The 22,211-nt window shown below is 33.9% G+C and overlaps 1 protein-coding gene and 1 pseudogene across 1 annotated transcript in view; one reads left to right on the top strand and one right to left on the bottom strand.

The window, feature by feature from the left end:
• Positions 1-606: 606 nt before the first annotated feature.
• The window catches only part of Thoc2 (THO complex 2), a 110,854-nt gene continuing 89,249 nt past the window's right edge, over positions 607-22,211 (bottom strand). Inside the window, exons 24-37 of the mRNA XM_048797105.1 lie at positions 21,142-21,270; positions 20,707-20,838; positions 20,438-20,622; positions 19,757-19,935; positions 19,416-19,518; positions 18,346-18,776; positions 18,084-18,142; positions 16,553-16,588; positions 12,167-12,304; positions 11,759-11,828; positions 11,516-11,676; positions 9,386-9,462; positions 8,856-8,901; positions 607-3,089 (exon numbers count right to left, since the gene is read on the bottom strand). Coding sequence (XP_048653062.1) covers positions 8,874-8,901; positions 9,386-9,462; positions 11,516-11,676; positions 11,759-11,828; positions 12,167-12,304; positions 16,553-16,588; positions 18,084-18,142; positions 18,346-18,776; positions 19,416-19,518; positions 19,757-19,935; positions 20,438-20,622; positions 20,707-20,838; positions 21,142-21,270 — 1,728 coding nt within the window. The 3' untranslated portion in view covers positions 607-3,089; positions 8,856-8,873. The remainder of the gene's footprint in view (positions 3,090-8,855; positions 8,902-9,385; positions 9,463-11,515; positions 11,677-11,758; positions 11,829-12,166; positions 12,305-16,552; positions 16,589-18,083; positions 18,143-18,345; positions 18,777-19,415; positions 19,519-19,756; positions 19,936-20,437; positions 20,623-20,706; positions 20,839-21,141; positions 21,271-22,211) is intronic.
• LOC107153036 lies at positions 2,277-3,274 on the top strand (annotated as a pseudogene).

Here is a 22,211-nt window from a genome sequence, read left to right as displayed (position 1 = left end):
GAAAGCTCAACATGAAGTGGATACTTCTGGGCATATGTTCAGCCCACTGCTTACTCCAAGTGCAGAAGTAACCAAACAAAATGTTTTGTTTTTCCATATTATAGGATAATGTTATCTGACAATAATGTAGTTTATCCACAATAAAATGGAGAAGGGCTAGGAAGCTCAATGAATTATCTTTGCTAAGTTATTCTAAATAAGCAACAATATACACAATGATATACAATCATTTGAGAAAACTATTTTTTATTTAGAAAAAAGTTTACACTGGTAGAATTCAGTAGATTAAAAAATTCTCTTTTAAAAATGTCACTGTGAAACTTTTCCAGATGAAAGTTCAGCAATACAAAGCTCCTATAGCTGTAGAATTAAAACATAATTAACTTTTGACACCCCCCCCCAAGATTTGTGAATACAAGGAAAAAATGGCAAGGGATAAGTGAGCACTGTTATCTTTTTCTTTTTTAAACAGGTTTTAATGTACATGTTCTATATAAAATGATTCCTAGGCATTGCATAAAGACACTCCTTCCAATTTAAGTAACTAATATTAAAAACAGGCCAAATAATAAATTAAAACCGAGCTTTAAAATGAGGTAAATTCAAAATGGTTCAATAATTGTTTATTTTCAGTTTCAAACAGTAAAAAGGAAGCATTTAAAATGGGGGAGGGGGGAGACTAAACTCAGGCAATATTTAGTTAACCAAAAGTGAAATTCTGTACACATGTAACCTTATTTGCTTGTTGGGAAGTGTATGCAGCACATTGTGCTAAAAATATGGAACAATCAACACTTTCAGCCATTACTGAAAATAAACATGTAGAAATTAAGCAACAAGTTAAAAATACAGTAATGCACAACTCAACAATTTTAGGTTTTCCACATGGAGCAATAAAGCAGATAACTGAATAATTTAAGGAGATGCAAATGGGCCCTCTTCATTCATAATTCTCGGCAATCTACTCAGGAAAATAAATTTCTGGTCACAGATGAACAATTTCATTCCAATCTCACCTGAAAGAAACAAAGTGATTATATTGATAGATAAGAAAGGAAGGAAGGAAGAGAGGGTATGAGGGAAGTCAAAGGAAGAGGGAAGGAAGTAGAAGAGAGGAAGCAAGGAAGGATAGAAAGGAGGAGAGTGGGCAGGGTGGGGAAGGAAGGTAAGGAAAGGAGGAGGAAGGGAAGAAAAAAGAAGGAAGGAAAGAAGTTTAAAGAAAGAAAAGTTAGTGAGTCCCATCAATAACAAAGACTTGAACTGAATTGCCAGAAAAGGATGAAAATATTCATGTATTTCTCATTGTCCACTCTTAGAAACCATTTAGACGGGCATAGTATGACTCATTTAAAAAAAATACAACACTGAACAATTTGTGTATAAAGGAGTGGTAGGGGTTAGGGAGGGGAAAAAAATAGCAAGAAGTAAAACATTCCATGGGGCAAGCAATAGCTTATCAAAAATGAACAGAATACATTTACCAAAGAAAAGGAACCTATTTTACATGATTAACAAAAAAGAGGAAAATAACATCACATTTTTCACAAGGACACAATTTTAATAATGACTTATATTAAGATGCAACATCTGCTAAATTATAAAAATTGCTTAAAAAATATATTGACTCAATTATACTCATTTCCTTTCCTTTATGTATTGACATTTTTCAAATACTGCATATTGAAATAAATTCAAAACATGATCATTACAACATGTGGCAAATAATTTCATATCTGCCTAACATTTGTTCTCAAATTTTAAACTAATGCTTAACGCATTAAACTTTATTGATGAAAATACTACATTCACATATTTCATAAAACGAGAGCTAGAAGGGGCCTTAGAAAATAATCACACTTGCATGAAATGCTGACAAATAATTTACATATCATTTCTACACAGAATTCTGTTCACACCATGTATTAATCTTGACATTATCAATTATAATTGTGGATACACTGATGTTGAACTTACAATTTAATACTTAAAGTCATTGTTCCTGTTCATCAACTGATGAATAGATAAACAAAATATGATACACATTCATACAATGGAATATTATTTACCCATAAAAAGGAATGGAGTACTGATACATGCTACAACATGGATGAATCTTGAAAACATGATGCTAAGTGAAAGAACCCGGACACAAAAGGCCACAGTATTGCATGATTCCATTCATATGAAATGTCCAAAATCGGCAAATCCGTACAAAGTACATTAGTGGTTTCCAGGGGTTGGAGGAAGGGGAGAATTAAGAGTGACTGCTAACAAACATGGGGCTTCTTTTGGAGGTGAGAGAAATGTTTTGAAATTAGACAGTGGTGATGATTGCACAATATAATGAATATACTAAAAACCATTGAATTGTACACTTTAAAATGGTGAATATCTCAATTTCTTAAATTGAAAAAAAGGTAATGTTCCAATAAAGAACATTATGGTGTCCATATGACCATAATTAGTAGAATAAGAAATGGGTTCTCAATCATGAAGACATCACATTAGGAGAATTACTAGGCAAGGGAAATTGTAATGACATACTTAAGGGGACATTAAAGGATAAAATTCATGTTGATATTAAAACATGTAAAGAAGATCTTTTCCAGGAACTGAAATTAAAATTTTTACAAGAAGCCAAAATCCTCAAGTGACATAATCATCCCAACGTTGTCAAACTTATAGGAGTTCGCACACAAAGACAGCCTATCTACATCTTTAAGGAACTGGTTCCAGGACGTGGTTTCCTCTCCTTTCTGAGAAAGAAGGATGAACTAAAACTCAGTTAGTTAGTGAAATTTTCATTAGATGCTGCTTCTGGATGGCGTATCTCGAGTAAAAATTGTATGCACAGGGACCTTGCTGCAAGAAACTGCCTGGAGGTGAAAATAATGTTCTGAAAATCAGTGACTTTGGAATGTCTCATCAAGAGGATATTGGTGTATATTCATCTTCTGACTTAAAGCAGATTCCCATTAAATGGACAGCACCAGAAGCTCTTAATTATGGGAGAGATCGTTCTTAGAGTGACGCATGGAGCTTTGGCATCCTCCTCTGGGAGACCTTCAGCTTAGGGGTCTGTCCATTCCCTGGAATGACAAATCAGCAAGCACAAGAGCAAGTGGAAAGAGGATACTGGATGTCAATCTCTCATCAGTGTCCAGAGAATATTACAAAATAATGCTGAAGTGCTGTGATTACAAACTTGAAAATTGCCCCCAAGTTCAATGAACTTCAGAAAGAGCTAGCTATCATCAAGAAGAAAGTCACATAGCGATGAAACAGTGCCAAATTCAGTCTTTGGGACCCTATCTTCATCAGAGTTAATAGTTTTCTTCTCATTAACATTGAATTTATATCACATTACCTGCAATATTCTTTAAAGTTTATTTTTTAAACTAACTTCTTTAAAAAAATGTGCCATTTTAACCACTGTAAATAAGAAAGCATGGGTTCTAAATGTAAAGGGTCACAGAGATTTGTCTTTTTCACACCTAGGATTGTTGATGTTTCTCAAAAACATTGTCTCCTTCAGGCTCATTTCAGTCTGCTGTCCTTCACCACAGACATCGACACTATATTGACTACGAACCGTACTGGTAATACCACGTTTGTAGGACACATTCAAATAAAAGGTGGCCTTCTACCCCACTGAAGCAGGAATACATTTGTAAGCATCATTTTACATTGGTAATTATCTGGACTTCCTAGGTTTTCCTTTTTGCCTGAAATAGGTTCTGTATTAGGAAGGTTATCATTTTCCTATGTTCCACCATGACCTCCATTAGGAAATCAGAACACTATGCATGAAAAGCCCCTTAAAGAGCACTCTCTCAAAGAGTTGAGGCAGTTGACTCTAAATGATGTTCTAAACAGTTGTGACAGAAAGAGGCAAGTTTGGAAAAGTAAGGTGGTTTGGAGAAAAGGGTAGGTGATCAAAGTGGAGAAGGGAAACACAATTTTATCAGAGGGATGCCTTTATAAATACATGCTTATTAAGTTTATGGTCAACTACATCAAAAAGGTCCTAAGAAATGTCTCAGTAGTTCATAGATTCCTCCCTAAATAGCCGTTTTGATGGCAACAAAAACATTTTAAGAGGAACTATAAAATACAAATCCACCAAAATAATACCTTATTCATGGTTAAGTGTCTTTACCTCAAAGAAGGCATCCCAGAATTGTATTCCCTGCATTTGTATTAGTGTCTGAAGCTGTCAGGATTTCATAATCCGTGTGTGTGTGTGTGTCCCCATCCCCCCCACACACACACCAAGTAAAAATACATATACAAATAAAGTCAATGTTTAAAATGCCAAGTGAACATTTATAAGGAAGAAAGAAATTATAAGGAGAAAGACTTATAAGGAGAAAGACTTAGGGACAGCCATACTGATTCCACTTTATACCTTCATTTGCCCTTATACTGCAACCTAAGAACTCTCATAGCAAACAATTACTGAGATGTTCCATGTAAACAAAATGTAACAGAGTTAAAACAGGCTCTGTTGAGATGAATCTTGACTGGATCCAGGGATGCCTCTCAGAATAAATGTGTGCAGAGGACACTAACACTCGGGCAAAGGTGGCACAGGATCCATTTATAAGGGCTCATACCCATATCCAGATGTTTAAAAAAAAAAACAGCACCTTAGTGAATATTTGTCTACCTTAAGAAGAGGAGTAAGGAACAGAAAGTTCCTCCTGCCCTCAGTTGTGTACTGTCTATGAATACCAGTACACAGAGCCCATATCCAGTACTTTTTAAAAGTATAAAGGATAATGCAGACAAAACTGTTTCATGTCTATCATTTCAATCTCCCAACAATAATTTCAAGCATACTTAATGATTACTACAAAATGAAATAAAAGCATAATAAATCTGCCCTCAAAATATGTTGCGACATATAAAACAACTTCTTTTTAATTAGTATGGTTTCCCCTTCTAATAAATAGTGTAAGTAAACTGAACCTACTTTTGATGGCCAAAAAATACTAAAGTGTTGCTCGTTATCAATGTTCACACTAATCCCAGAGAAAACACTTACTACCTCTGCACACAGCTTTCCATGTAAAGTGAACAGAGTATCTAAAACATCCCAGGTAGTAAAGAAAACTACTTGGTTGTTTGATGAGAAGGAAAAGATACATAGCCTCTAACAAAATCACAATCTATGGAGGTATATATGCATAGGAACCAGTGACTAGGACAAGCTCACATGTAAGCAATGGCTATCCTAACATACTCCCTACCCCAGTCCACATTATCACCATCTAGGAATAGGCCTTAGAATGGCAATACAATCTTAAAATAAGAAATCTGTGAGAGCTTAGGAAGTAAATTTCCAAGTATGGACTTAAGGGGGGGGGGATTATAAAAATCACCTGTCTATAGGGGCTATATAATGAAAACAAATGAAGTGAGGTGAGTGCGGACTGACTGAGGTGAACGGTTTTAACTGTGGGCACTGGGGGTGTGCAGGGTGGAAGGTCCTAGCTCTATGTGGGTTGTACCTAGGGAGATCTGATTGTTGCCATGCAGAAATCAGGACACAATGCTATCAGATGTTCTAATTCTTCAAGAAAAACTGAAATCTGGATTTGTCAAATCTTCTGATTGCTAAATTAAACTAATGTTTTTTAAAAAAATTAATTTTGTGTGAGGCTAAAGAGGTAAACAGCCACAATTTGACTAGGGGCTGAGAATTTGCCAATCTTGGGTTCAGAAGATAAGAGTTTGTTTACACATATGACAATGGAGATGAGAATTTAACCAACCAAATACACTTGGCCTTGTTGGAATGGAATGTTACAGAAATATAATAAACTAAACATACAGTTGCATAGGATATGAGATGAGGATTACAAATATAAATTAAAATTGAGAAGACAAAAATGGCTTTGCAGGACAATCTTAATAGGCAGGAATTTATTAATTTATCTTATTTGTTTATTTATTCATTTGGGTGCTGGGTGACTGAATCCCAGCACCCACTTGGGCATTTTATCACTGAGCTACCTCCCCAGGCCCTTTATTTTTGAGACAGGATGTAGCTAAGTTACTTAGGGTCTTGCTAAATTGCTAAGGTTGGCCTCAAACTTGTGATCATCAATAGGCAAGAATTTTTAAAGAGTAAGGTAGAACAAAAGGTTAAATGCAAAGCTGCTAATGTTCAAGAGACTCAATCAAGGAAGGAAAGGATACATAGCCTCCAACAAAACCACAATCTAGGGAGGTAGATAAGTAACATACTTATATATGCTTATTAAATGAAATTGGACAAAAACTTTACAGGTAACAAAAGATGCAGTGAACAGGCAGAATTTGCAACTAAAAATATCAGTCAGAACAGGAAGGCAGACTCTGAAAGGAATATAATCGGGGTCACATTTATATATTTCTTAGTTCTAATGTGATTATTTCAATGTTTCTAAAATCAAGGTGATGGATACAAATCAATGATACTTCTCTAGCTATTCTCCTAAATTGTTCTAAAAATCAATAATGAAATCTTAAAATTAGTGACATCTTTTATGACACATATTAGCAGCTCTCCTCTCTGTAGAATAGAAAATAAATTTAAAGTAAAGGCAGTAGACTTAGAAGCATCTTAAAGGTAGAAGATGCCAATCAAAAATGATGAGATTTCTGAAGGAAAGGAAAAAAAAGAACCAGAAGGATTTGCACAATAGCTGAATGAATCCAAATAGAAAGAGGCAGCCAGAAAACAATCAAAAGACACAGAGGAAAAGGACAAATCAAGAGACTAACAAAAGTTAAGAGTTTATCCAAGAAAAAAGTATATACATAGTTGTCAGCAAGAAAACTGAAGGAGCTACATGTATCTTTACAAGAACATCTGAATCTAGAAGCTTTGCTACAAGATCAGGAGCCAAACATACAGCTTTAGCCAGCTTTTTCATGACTTTCCTCCAGAGGGATTATATAGACAAGTAAAGTACAAATTCATGGCCAGTATAAGAACAACTCAAATCTTTAGCACAATCCTCACATACAAAATAATAATACTTAGGAAATGAATAAAAAAGATGTATAAAAGCATGGTGAAAGTTGTTAGTGACAATGGTGGTCCCATTACAATGAAGATCTGAGAAGTAGGATTTTTGTTTCTTTAATGGAGATCCTAGGTGAAAGCAAAATGCCAAATTAAAAGAAAGATTAAGATGGTCAGGCATGATAGCATATACCTGTAATCCCTGAAGAAAGAGTATTGCAAGTTCAAGGCCAACCTCAACAACTTGTGGGACCCTCATCAACTTAGCAAGACCCTGTCTCAAAATAAAAACATAAGGGAGCATGGTGATGCTTGCATAATAATGCCAGTGATTTGGGAGGTCAAGGCTGGAGGATTTCAAGTTTGAGGCCAGACTCAGCAACTTAGCCTAGAGTCCCTAAGCAATGTAGTGAGACTCTACCTCAAAACAGAAAATATAAAAAATAAAATAAAATGTGCTGTGGATATAGCTCAGTGGTAAAGCAAGCCTGGGTTCAATCCCCAGTACCAAGAAATAAAAATAAAACAGACTGAGGATTTGGCTCAGTGGTAAAGCATGCCTGGGTTCAATCCTCAGTAGCAAAACAAAACAAAAGGTTAAGAATTAAAATAACAAAGTTTAAGTGTTTGAACTAAGGAAAGGAATTCTAGCCCCCTCCCCCAGCAAGGAAAACAGCTGGGGTGGGGCAGAGTCAAGGATGGGCAACAGTATTTCTTTTACAATCTTCTTAATTTAAAAAAAAAGCTAGTAAATTTTATATTCTCTTTCAGAACTCTTGTTTATCCTGGTCTACTACTTAGATAACAAACACAAGCTAACAAAACACAAAAGGCACACCACTATCCGGAGGTCACCAACCTGACAACCTTAAATCCCTGCTTTGCAGCCAAAATAAACATGACAAAACCCACACCCTAAAACCTTTATTCTAATACTGAACTGGCTCTCAGACATTTCTCATTTATAATTTAAACTATGAATAACCCTGGTTATCTATCTGGTTGCATTAAAAAAAAAACTGCAGCAGCCAATAACACTAGGAGCAAGGTAGAGAGAACAGGTATACTTAATACTATTAGGACAACTAAAATGGGCAATAAAAAAGCACAGTCAACAACTTCAAGAATGTCTCTTTGGAACTACTAAATGTAGGGGGCAAATCACCCTACAGACTTTGATAATCCTACAGTATCACCAAAAAAAGTCTGAACACTCCAAATACTAAGATACACATAATTTACTTAAGATGTTTAAAACACTTTATATCTCACAAAAAAACTAAATGTATTACCTTGCAAACAAAGTTGTATATTTAAATTCTATAAAAGCACAGACCTTATTTTCTGACGTTGCAAAACATGAACAGTGGTAGGAAAAAAAGGCACAAAAACTTAAAAAACATTTGGATAACTCATTTACCTAACAAGGCAAAAAGAACAACAGAAAACACTAAATACTTGGGTTTGAGTACTGGCTCAATTAGCTCTGTGACCTTCTTTAATGCAAATACCACCAAGACTTACAGGGCTACAGGTATTTTTAAAAGGGAATTAATAATCTAGAAAATATGAGAATGAGTGACAAAGAGAGTGCCAGATGTTCTTAATTCAATGCTTTCCCCCAGCCTAAAGTGTGGCTAATCAACAAACTTAAAATGAAATCAGCTTAAAAATAACTGCAAATCTTACTCTACATCTGTACCAAAAAACTTGGTCATTATATTTAAGTGAAAATTTCAGGTAGCTTTATCTTGCAAAATTGATTTTGTTTCTTCAATATTATCCAATCTTATTTTTATATTTCTATCTTTAAATGAAAAGAAGGTGAGAAAACACTCACCTTGGCTGAAAGTCTTCATTATCTGTGCTTGTCCGAGGACTTATGAGTAGATGACAAATTAAGGGAAAACAACTTTGGGGAGACAGTAGAATAGCATCCCACCTTTTAATACAATTCCTCATCTTCCAAGTCTAATTGGCTCTTACCAGCCTGGTAGACTCAAACTCTTATCAGCTCTGCTCATCTGCCACATCATTTTGCCCTTCTATTCACCATGCTCCCAGCCCAAGGCCCTCTGTTCCTTTTTTTCTTCTTGGTGACAATACTGTCAGAGGGTCAATAAATTCATTGTTGGCAAAAGACACCTCAGTCACCACAGAAGTTTAAAACCAAAACAAGAACATGAAATCTCCCACTTTCAGATTTCATACATTTGAGAAGATTAACTGGAAAGTTCATTTTCAAACTAATAATTTCCACAGTATTTAGACTACATACTACAAAATGTATAATTCTAAACATGATGGGTACCAAAGCTTTCCATTAAAACTACTGAAAATTATTAATTAATATTAAGATGAAAAGGATATTGTTTCTTCTCTTCCTTTCCTCCAGAACTGTCCCTTTTCTCTTTCTTTTCTATCTTTTCTTTATCATGCCTGGATTCCTATAAGGAATGGTGAAATTAGTTGGGGGGAAGGGAAACCAAACACATTTAAAACAACAATCAGCTCAAAATCCCTTTTCATCACCCAACAGCCATAATGTTTCTCCAAAAAGTTAATGACACCAAAAGCACAAGCAATAAAAGAAAAAAAAATACACTGGACTCAATCAAAAGTATACACTTTTATGCACCGAAGGACACATCACAAAAATAAAAAGACAGCCTACAGAATGGAAGAAAATATCTGCAAACTATATCAGGGATCTAGTATATAAAATACATTAATTAAAAAAAACTTGGGGCTGGGGATGTGGCTCAAGCGGTAGCGCACTCAACTGGCATGCGTGCGGCCCGGGTTCGATCCTCAGCACCACATATAAACAAAGATGTTGTGTCTGCCGATAACTAAAAATAAATATTAAAAATAATTCTCTCTCTCTCTCTCTCTAAAAAAAAAAAAAGAAAAAAAAAAACTCTTGCAACTGAGCAACAAATAGACAACTCAATTTTTAAACGGCCAAAGCTTTCTGAATAGATTTCTCCAAAGAAGATATACAAATGGCCAACAAGCAAATGAAAAGATATTTAACATCATTATTCATTAAGGAAATGCAAATAAGAACCATGAGATAGGACTTCAAACCCATTAGGATGGCTATAAAAAAGAAAAAAGCAAACAATAACCAGTGTTGACAAGAATGTAGAGAAATTTGCACCCTGATCACTTGCTGGAAGAAATGTAAACTCCACAGCCACTGGGAAAAACATTTTGACAATTCCTCAAAAAAGTTTAACATAAAATTATTATATAACCTAGAAATTCCATTTCTAGGTATATACAAAAGAGGATTAAATACTTCATAACAGCACACAATTACCTGTAGTAGTACTATTCATAGCTGTCAAAAGATAAAAAACACTAAAAATCCATCAACTAAAAAATGGATGAACAAATGTGGCATATTCATATGCTATTTACTCATAAAAAGAAATGAAGTAATGAAAGATGTTACAACATGGAAGAACCCAAAAAATGTCATGCTAAGTAAAGAAGACAGAAATAAAAGGCCATATTATTGTACAATTCCACTTATATATAATATTAAGGATAGGTAAATCCATAGAGACAGAAAGCAGATTAATAGTTGCCAGGGGCTGGGAGGAGGGAAAGTAGAGAGTGACCGCTTAATAGATATAGGGTTCCCCTTTAGGACAACTGAAATGTTTTGGAACTAGATGGAGATGACTGTGTAACATTATCAACACACTAAATGCCACTGAATTGTATACTTAATTTTATGTTATATGAGTTTTACCTCAATTAAAAAACACATTTAAAAGGAGCAGCCTATTGTTGGAGGCAAACAGAATTAAACCGTTCAAAATCCTTTTTAATTTTTTAAAACTGCATTTGTGAACTACTAATATACTGCATATATTATGAATATATATAATAATGCTTTGCAAACACACTTTAGTAATGACATTACTTGATGTCACATGTATGAGATTTAATTTGAATATTATCCATTAGCATATAAGAGAATATACCTTATACTTAATTTTAAAACCAAATACAAATTTCTAATGAGTTTATTATTCGGATAAAATATTATGAAATTGATTCAAATCCCATTTAATAAAGAATTTGACACTGTAATGGTCAAGGAGAATCCATGATATTATATTTTAATTTCAGGAGTGAAGACACTAAAAGCAAAGAATTGTGGGTAGCAAAAAAAAAAAAAAAAAAAAAAAAAAAACCACACACAAAGAAAGCTTAAAACTCAAAGACAGAAGTAGGTGGAAGTAGAAGAGAGGACAGGAAATTTCAGAGGTATACTAACTCTACCCTCCCAGTAATTTGGGACTGATTTGGTTCAAATTCCCAAAACACATAATTTGCCCTCCCCCAATGCCTTTTCTTCCCAATATCAAATAATTTAAAAACAAAAAACATGACTTGACTAGGGTAAAAATAATCAATATTTGCCAAATTCTCAAAGGGTTGATTTTTTTCAAAGTGTAATGTTCCATTATATTCCTAATTTACCTTCTTGCCACCAGAAGAGATTTTATCCATCTTCTCAGATTTAAATGAATCACCACCGCCTTTTTCTTTGCCTGAAGATTTTGACTTATTTTTTTCCTTGTCTTTCTCATTTGGATAAGGAGACTCACATGGGCTTTCACTTTTGTGTTTTGAAACCCCCACTAAAATTACAAAAGAGAAATCATAAAAGCCTTTTCTGATTTATTTGATGATTGTTTTGAAGGTATCAATAAATCTACCTACTTGTTCCATTTTCCTCTTTCCGCCTCTTGGTTAAGTCTGGTGGCACTTCCCGGTCATTGTTTGAGTGATCCTAAAACCAAGAATTGTGAACTACATTGATCAACAGTTTATGCTTTTATTTTAAAGCATTACTTTTATACAAGAAAGGCACAGCTAACTAGCACTGGAGAATATTTGCAGCAGTTTCACATACTTGGTAAAATGGCATGAAAGACAAGCAGAGCTGGTAGAGATTACTAGGCTGAAGATCCTTATTACTGTAGAAGATGCAAACACACTTTAGGGTGAAAATACCAATTAAAACTCAAAACAACAGACTGCTATGGAACAAACTAGTATTTTTTGAAAGGTAAACACACTACTATACAATAATCAACTTTCCAAACTAGTTTTTAAAAAAGTACAAACCCTTTTCCGCTCTTTCCTGTCCTTTTCATCTTTTTTCTCTCTTTCTCTGGATCTTTCCCTTGACTTGTCCAAATCTTTCTTGTCCATTTCTCTCTCCTTACTCTTGGACAGTGGTGGAGGAGTATGATTAATGTAGAGCTGTTAAATTAAGGCAATATTACTAAAGATTATTAGTTTTCCAGTATTGGAATCTTTGGGTTTTTTTTTGTTTGTTTGTTTATTAAATGAAAGACAAGTGGCAGTTAGACCCAAAGTTAAAACTGGTCAGCTGTCTGTATTACAAGAGATAAAATAAAAGAGCATCACACAAATACAAAGGTTTCATGTCTTGTCCTTATAAAAACAGCAACTTAAACTCAATCAGTTTATTATTGCCTTGACTGAGACTCCTTATTTAGTAAATTCACTAGCCAGAGTCCTCATCATCAATCTGTTGTAAAGACCTATAACCACAAATATTAGAGTCCATATGTGGAAAACAATGACTGGACTTTCTGTGTTGCATAAAAAAATACAAACCTCTGCACAATCATGGAAATTTTAAATTCTTACCATCCATGAATAGGCAGTCAATGATGACTGTGAGCAAAAGTATAAAAATAAAACAGAGCTAAGACTTTACTAGCAAGTCCTTTCTGCCTCAGTGTAAACCATGTAGCAACTGTCCAAAATTATTTTTTTTATAAATGTAAATCAAAACTGCTGCATATTCTCTACTTCTCAAATAACCACAACTGAGTATGAAATTTGTCTAATTGGTTCTAATCAGCTCAAAAAGCCATCATGTCAGATGAGGGTGATTACATTACTAAAATACTGGAAAGTAATGAACATATATTCTCCTCTGCTTGTTCTTTCTCTGCCGAAAGACAGAGGGGCAAGATAACAACCAGACATCAAGGATATTCTAACTCTAAATAACTGAGAGATAAGCCTACTTATACAAGTTATAAATATGGAAATCCACTATAAAAGAAAATATTTAAGCAACAGTCAGGAAATAGCCCCAAACCTAATCTTAGGGTATTATAACCATCCTACAAGTTTATGTTTAATTTAATACATTCAAATATTAGGCAACAGAATACCAAATACAACTCCATTACATAACTGCACAATTCCAGATGTACCTTAGAAATTAACAGAATATTGAGACAAAAGTCAAATATTTTTACATGAAGGAATTCTTTGGTATTCAAAGGAATACAAGAAAAAGGAAGACATCAGTATGAGAATTAAACACATTTTTTTTTACACCAAACAATTGCAATTCAGTTGGCTGAGAAATATTGCCATAGCAATGCAGAAGTATATTTTTTAAAATTTCAAAGTTTAAAAGTTGATGATCAATTGAAATATACAAAATGTTTATTAATAACAAAGAGCAAGAGAATGATAAACAGTCATAAAAGTACTTGCCTAAAAGATACTCTTGCTGGGTATGACTTAAATAACACTTCAGGATTTTTCTAATTGTGAGGTTTATTCACACCTTTGGTTAATATTATTTATTAAATGATAAAATAAAGGAAATAATTATTACTGCAATACTCAAAAAGATTTTTCTAAAAGAAGTATTGCTTATTTCTCCCAAGAAAAGAGGGGTGTGTGTGTGTGTGTGTGTGTGTGTGTACATGCACGTGCACACAACTCTCTGCAAGAATGATGTTTATACCTGTGCCTACTTGTATTCTGTATTGCAAGGAACTGAGAAACCTCCATGACTTACTTCAGGCATTAATAGTTAAATATTTCATTCTTGATGTAAAAAGTCAAATAGCTCAACTGACACACAATTAGAAACTCTTAGTTTAGAAATATATTCAATTCCTCCTTTCTGTCTTTCTAAGAATAATTATAATCACAATACTTTTTTCTGCAAAAACAGTTTCTCATGCCTATTGAATAAAACATATATATTCCTTAGCTTAGGCATTCCAACCCCTTCATAATTTTTCAGAATTACATCCTACTGTTTAGCAAACCAAGAAGTTCTATGCTGTGGCCATCGTGCTCCCTAACTCTGAATCTTTCCAGTAGTTCTCTTTACTAAAATGGTTACTCACTTTTAATTTCTTAAAATCCTACTTAGCCTTCAGACACAGCTCAATAGCCATCAGCACTGCAACCATCCCTCAACTCTGCAACTCATTTTCCAATGAACTCGTTTTATTGATTGATTGATTGATTGATTGACTATAACAGGTGTTCCCTATTAATTTCATGTCATTTGTTTTTATCATAATAGTTTTTGGTATGCTATCAGAGCTAGGGTGTCTTTTCTATTTTTATATACTTCCTAGTGCTAACTACACACAATGAGTGCTCAATACCTTTGCCAAATAAAATGAATAAAAGAGAGAATCCCAGAGGCAAAACATACTTAAAAGCAGGGAAACAGTTTTATATGCACAAGTGACATGATAACACAAAACACATATCCTCCAAACTCTAGAAAATGGAAAGCTATCCCAGAAACGGTGAGGTTATGCATAATCAATTTTAGAGATCACTCAAGTCCAGGAAAAAATTGTATTCTAACACATTCATATGCTATTAAACTTTCTAGACACATAAAAATGCAACATCAGCTACTACACATAACAGTACTTTGGATGTTTCAGCAAAGTCCAAAGGCTTAAGAGTTCATTTCAAGTATGTATTGAATACCTAATTTATTGCTGAGCATCATGCTAAACACTAAAGATCTGAAAAGTGGTATGAGTCACATAATTTTAGAAGCATATTTATATGCCATTTTCAAATTTTTCTGGTTGCACGCAGAATAAGTAATTGAATATTAAGTGCCCACAAAGTTGTCATTAAAAAAAAAAAGGTGGGGAAACTGACTTGAATCACTATAATTTAAAAATAAAAACACACTAAAGGAGCTGGGTTCCCTTTCTACTGCTGTTGAAATGGGTGCTAAGAATAGAGGAACCTTGATTTTAGTTCCCATTTTGATACTAACTAGTTGTATGCCACTGGGAAGTCTCAAGAACTTTTTTCAGCCTCTCATTTGTCAAAAAGACAGTACCATCTGCCCTATATAGCCTCACAGCACTGTTATGAGAATGAAATGAGACAAATACATGTCATCTCACATTTTATTTTCAAAAGTGTTTTACGTATGTGAGAAACCGTAATTTTCTTCATTGTTTAGAAAATTCAGTTAATTTTTTAATAGCAGATCTCAAACTGCTTCATAGTACATTTCAGTAAATAAATACAAGACTGTTAACCCATGAATTTAAAATAGCCCACACACGCCACTGATGGTTAAGTCTGGCACATACAATCCCAAACTGGTTATGAAGACCTACTATATTGCATTACATATTTAATTTAGCCAAAAAAATGGTTTTACTTTGTTGTTAAAGGTACTCATGGTAAAACCTGATACTATTTTGATCAATATAGTATATTCTAAAAACAATGCCACATTCTTAGAGCACAAGCACATTAGCTAATCTACACTGTTAAAAAGTAGTGCTTATTTGCCCAGAATCCACAGACATTTCATTATAAAGCTATAGGTCTAAAACCAGTTAGTAGTCATGTCACGTGACTTTCAAAGTTCCATTTGGTCCATCAGTAAGGAATCATAATTAGCAAATAAAATAGGCAATAAAATAGAAAAAGTAAAGGAGAGTATGAATTTTATAATAAAAGCAAAATGGCATGAACAATAAGCAATTCAACTATGATACTGAAAATAACTCCATAATTGTAATGATACACAAACTGTACACTATTTTTAGTAGCAGAATACCCAAAAAAGTAGAATAATAAAAATACTGACACATAAACACAAACACCAATTTGAGTATTCCCATCCAGGGGAATTATTATTTTATATTAACTGTATTTCATGATATTATGCTACAACTGCCAAAAAGATATCTCAGGAAAGGAAATATTTTAAAAATTTACAGATTGAAATGGACTCAGCTTTTTAAAAAGTTATGTGAATCCATCAAATTACCTTTTTGGTCTTCTGAGCTGTCTTTAAAAAAAACAGTCCAAAATAGTCTGTCAGATTCGAGAAATTAAATAACCCTATGCCGCCCCAAAACAAACCAGAAACTCTCCCCTCCAAAACCTTAAACTTATTTCAAATTTTGAAGCATAAAAGAATGCATAACACAGCAAGCAAGGATAGATTATATAAATATTGCCACATTACACATATTTAATAACAATCTCTGTAAAGGGACCATTGTCATCTGTTCTTTTAGTTTGTGATAAGAAATTCTAAGTAAACAGGGTACCTTTTCCCACTGATCCTGGCTTAATAATTTACTAGTGTGAGAGTATCTACTGAAAAAAAAAGAAGTAAAGAACTTTTTGGTTTACTTAGGCATGATGATTTTAAAAGACTCAAACCTTTGCGGAAGACTCCTTGAGTTCGATGAGACTGTCCTGTAGAAAATGAATGGAGATGACAGGTGAGCTGGCATAGTTCTCAGAACCCAGAGGAACTTTGGGAAGTATGGCTGTAACCTGGAAATAAATCAGCTACCTCTTGTGAAGATAAATTCCATGATATCATTATCAATATGAATATCAACAATAAAAAAAACTATGTAATGGAATTATGTAAAAAAAACTAAATTATATGCACTTGATGTAAGAAATAAAAAAATTTCATTCTTTCTGCTCAAATTTGTAAATGTCAATGCCACTTTTTTTTTAATAACTCTGCACTTATGCTTTAAGTAATTTAAGAGGGTTAAGAAAGCAAAACATTTTTTTCTCCACAAAATATTTAAAATAGTGGAGGTTACTGTGGAAGAAAATTAACTTATATTTTCATAGTCCTTCTTTAATTGGAAAATTCCAAACTTTACTTCATTTAAAACTCTTATACATATTTTTTTAATCCTAGCTGAAAAATTTAGTGGCATTATATTATAATAAAACAAAATATATTCAACAAAAGAGTAGAGCACTGTTTTTGCAAAGCACCTATGATTGGTGAATCTCATAACTCCCACAAGAAAAAAAAAGAGTATTAAAAAAAAAAAGAAAGGAAGAAAGAAAAAGAAATCAATTACGGTATTCCACCACAGTGCTCTTGATGAAGAATTAATAACTTACAGTTTTAAAAGTTCAACGTACTGCAAATTCAAAGATTCCATGAAATTAGATGACTTTAGTATTAAAATTAAATATGGAGCAAGGAATGGCTACCCTGAGTCTTCAAGAAGGCTACACCCACGATTTTGTGCTGCAGTTGAATGCCTGGGGTTTCTCTTTGCTGGGTGGTAGGATTGGATGCCACATCTGCTCTTATCGTAACGCAAGGTTCAACGTGTTGGGAACCCAATGGGTATAAACAAACCTCCAAGGGAAGATACAACAGAAGCTGCATGCTCACTGAATATACACAACTACAGGAGAACTGATCACCAAGGAGACTTTAAAATGGAACTCCTTTCAAGACTCCTTCTTAGAAGGCACATCGGTATGATGCTCATCAAGAAGCTTGATGAATTCAGAGGTATCTTGTTTATCCTGTATCATCCAGGAAGTCTTCAGTGCTATATATTCTTCAATATTTATGCTGAAAAATAGGCTTCTTTCTGCTGAAAAGATTCATTTGCTTGTAGCTACCATTGCACTCCAAAAAAGCCTGCTTAAAGCAGTGAGGCACTTCTGGGTAAAATTTCTCTTGCACTTTGAAACACTACAAAATTAGTGCTAGGTCCTTGAAGTTTTAACATTTTTATAATAAAAATACTCAATAGGAAAAAATATCAGTCCACCAATACAGAAAAAATTCATTTTCTAATGCAATATAAAACCTCCAGTGGCTCCAGTGAATACTTGGCACAAGACTTGAAGGAAGTCAGGACACTGGTATTCCAAACAGGTGAGCCTAACATGGACGCTGCCTTCCTCAGGCTATACTAACCTTTACTGTGGAGGAATGTGACGGAGAAGGGTGGGTATCAATTTTGCGGCGTTTTTGTTCTGTTAGGACAAAAAGAAATGGTCAGAATAGAGTGTATTTCCAGTTTTCCAAACACTTAAAAGAAAAGGAACAACTTTTAAGATCATCATGTATTCATCTCCCTAGCAAAATCTCTACATAACTTACCAAAACAAGGAGACAACAAACAAATGCACATTAAAATAACAAAAAGGTAAACAAATATAAAGAAAGGCACACTTGCCCCTTTCAGGCTCTGCAATATCTGATCGGGGAACAGGTGACTTCAAGGACCCAGAAACTGTTGTTTTTTCTCCTCCTTTAACATTTTCCTTTGATTTCATTTCCTTTGCTATATCTCTTTCTCTGGATGGCTCCTTCTCTCTTTCCCTTTCTTGAGTCGATTTTGATTCTACGATGGGAACAGTCGTCTTGAATTTCTCATCTTTAGTTTTTTCTTCCTTCTTGAATTTTTCTTTTTCTTTGTCAGACTTAGGCGTTCTTTCCTTGGTCTCCCTTGCTTTTTCATCTTTATTTGGCCGCTCTTCCTTTGGTTTTTCTTTACCATCTTTACCAAGTACCCTGGCCTCTGGAGTAGTAGCTGGAGTCTTTTCTTTTTTCTCTTTTTCTTTGTCTTTCCCTTTTTCTTTGTCATTTTCCTTAACAGCTTTGCTGCTTAAGAATAAAAGCGGATTTTAGGACAAATACTCATAAAATATATTCCATGTTTAAAATCATAATAGGGTTTCTTATTGACTTCAAAAATCCTAGAACTAAGAGGAATCCTTTGAAAAGTAAAGGACAACTTAAGTAAAAAGGAAAATATTTCTTTATCCAGTAAATAATAAGCAAATTCATGAAAGCAAATTAAAAGAACATCAGGTTCTTTCTGTACACATTCATAATCTTTGAGGCTAACAAAGTAAAATACAAAAATATATTCCACAAATCAACCAAGGGTGCTAGCATCAGGGGATGAATTATTGAGCTGGATGGATTTACTACTCTAAATTAGTGTACGCTTTTCCTAGGTTAACTAGACTTACTCAGATTGCCCACAGCAATCACTCTATCCTAAATTTTTTTCTAACTTCACCACCTACATCTCCCTGAATATCCCAACATGGGAAACAAAACTGCTAAACCATAATTTAGATGGTGAGCACACACCATCAAAATAGGGGTATATACAAAATTTTAAAGTCCAACTTAAATGACTTTCATACTGCTCAACTACTACCCTCCTTCAATTTATGCTTAATGAGGCCAATTAAAGGAAATTTAGAATTGTGACATATGGCACTATGTTCCTACCTGTTTGAGCCACTATTTCCATTGCTTGAATTCCCTTTTGGTGTGGCACTAGAAGCTTTATTAACAGCTTTCACACCACACTGAGATCTCTCCCTTGATTTATCTGAAATAAAAATAAGGTTTTCTTTAACAAGCCCCTAAATGTAAATAAACAATTTCACAGCCAAATGATTAGAGGATAATTAGAATCAGCAGAATGATTACTTTTTAACAGTTACGTATTCTCACCTAAGGAATAAAATTATAATATTAGGCTAGCACCATACTTGTCACATGATATAAAACATTCCAATATGATAAAACAAAAACTATTATTTATAAGTTTCTACAAATAAGCATACCAGTCTCCTCAGTACTGCTTTCATCTGATTTAGATGCACTTCCTATCGATGATGAAGAAGGCCCACCACCAGGCCCATTTTGTACACTGGCCACAGCATTCCTCGGAGGGGGGTCTTTGTGATGAAACTCATTTTCAGGTATCATGTATGACTTTTTACTTTTCAACTGCCCAGAGTAGCTGAAAGTCGCACAAAGTGTTTAAATATACAAATACAAGTCAAAAAGCACAAACATGGGGTTTAAAAGAATAAAATTAGCAAGTTATTTGTTCAACTACTTGGTTCCAGAGAATTAAAAATATTAATTTTCAGTAATTTCTTAAAGGTGCTTTTAGAGAGTCCTAAATACTTTCTTAAAAATAACTTCAAAATAAACTAATCCTTAAACTGACTTTTTTTTTCTCTTGAAGATCTGATAAATTCACTATGATGTTAATATTACATTTCCTCCCATTTGAGACGTAGTATATATGACTTGTGACACTATCATCCAGTATAGACCGGAAGTTGATAATCAGAAGTGACAACTCTCACCAGCCTGTGGGAACATGAGCGCATAATCTCCCATAATCTCCTGAAGTAAGGCAGAAGATAAACTTCAACACTGTAAAACATTTTAAAGTCTTCAGAATCCTTCTGTCAGCTAGTCTCATAAATTACATTAAAGTATAATTTTGTTACCCCATAGCCAATGCATATAGATCTGGCCTCTTCTCTTTTTCTTCTTGGCAGATTTTATGCACTCTTCTTTCCAAAGCCTGACCCAGATTCAAAACTTTTGGATACCAAGGAAGTATTTTTGTTAGCACAATCAAGATATTCCTGATGTGAGTATATTCGCCCGTTTCAAGGCAATGTACCGATGCCTACAACAAACATTTTAAGATCCATTATTATTATTAAGTACAAATATGAAGAGAAAATACTTTTTAAAAACCCAATTTTTTTACCTTGGTTAGTTTGTAATGCCATTTATGTACAACATGCCGAAAATTTTCATAATCTAATTGATCAGCTTTATTTCCACCATCAAATCCAGTTGCCCGTAATATGGTAAGGAATCCTGGGTAGTTTCCACATTCCTAAGGAAAAACAGTTTGTCACTTTTAAAGTTACATCTGACAAAACAAAAGCTGAAACTTAAGTATACTAGATCAATGATTCCACATAAAAACAGCATGAATATTTGGATAAGTAGTTTTCACAGAAAGGTTTGGATTATTGCATGATCCCAATTTGAAATGCCAGTTTAAAATAGAATAAAAAGGTATGCTATTCTTTACAACTGGATCTTAAACTCAGCTTCCCTTTTAAAACTGAACAATCTAAAGATTACTGCAAGTGGTCATTCTATACATGAGTAAAACATAAGGTATTTATCATACCTTTTCATATGTGGCTCTATCACTATGCCACCTGGTCACAGTCTCTAACATGCAGCAAAGAAATCTCCCATATCGACTAGCTTCATTTTCAGTACAGCTTGCAACTGTGTAAATGATGTCAGAGAAAACCTACAGGGAAAAGTAGTTAAGAAAAAAAAAAGCCAAGGTCAAACCAATTTAATTATTAGAACATTGTATTATAGCAAGTCATACCAGGTAAATTCAGTCAAAATGTATTTCCCCTTTTATATTCATACTTGCAGAGACTTTTGGAGAGTCTGGCTATTGAGAGATAATAGCACATTCATAAAGCAACAACAAGAAAAGAACTTTTATAAAGAAAGCTGATTTATGACAGAAAAAAACCTATCATCATTATCACATAATAACTTCTTAAAGACAGCTATAAATATGACTAGGACTGGGGGACAGTAAGCAGAAGCAAAACTGCAACTAAAATAGGCAGCTGACATGCTATAATGTACGACATTTCTAAACCACAAAATGCAGTAATTCAATATAAGAAAAAAGCCAGATGCAAAAATCTGTGAATATGACCACACTAAAAAGCTTCCCTGATTTTATGTAGGCAAGAAGATGTAAAATTTTTTATTGTGTTTTTTGTGTTTTTTTTTTTTTGAGAAGTGAAGAATGGAGAAGAATCCTGTCTATGATGATAAGACATAAATTCAAATGATGATTTAATAGCTTAATCTTGAATGCTGTTACATATAGTTATTACTCAAAGTGCTATTTACGTGTATATATTCATTTAATCATCACAACAATCTCATGAAGCAAGTGCTTTGTCCCATCTTACAGATAAGAAAACTGAGGCACAGAGAAGTTAAATAACTTGTCAAAGATCAGACTGCTAGAAAGTAGTAGAGCTAGGATTCAAGTTATATGTTACTGAATGATCAATGGGTTACAGAAGACATAAAGGAGGAAATCAAAAAATTCTTAGAGATAAATGAAAATACAGACACAACATATCGGAATCTATGGGACACAATGAAAGCAGTTTTAAGAGGGAAATTCATCGCCTGGAGGTCATTCCTCAAAAAAAG

This window comes from Marmota marmota, unplaced genomic scaffold (assembly GCF_001458135.2).
Source record: "Marmota marmota marmota unplaced genomic scaffold, marMar, whole genome shotgun sequence".
In the NCBI taxonomy this organism is placed as follows: domain Eukaryota; kingdom Metazoa; phylum Chordata; class Mammalia; order Rodentia; family Sciuridae; genus Marmota; species Marmota marmota.
This window is presented reverse-complemented; position numbering and strand designations above follow the sequence as displayed.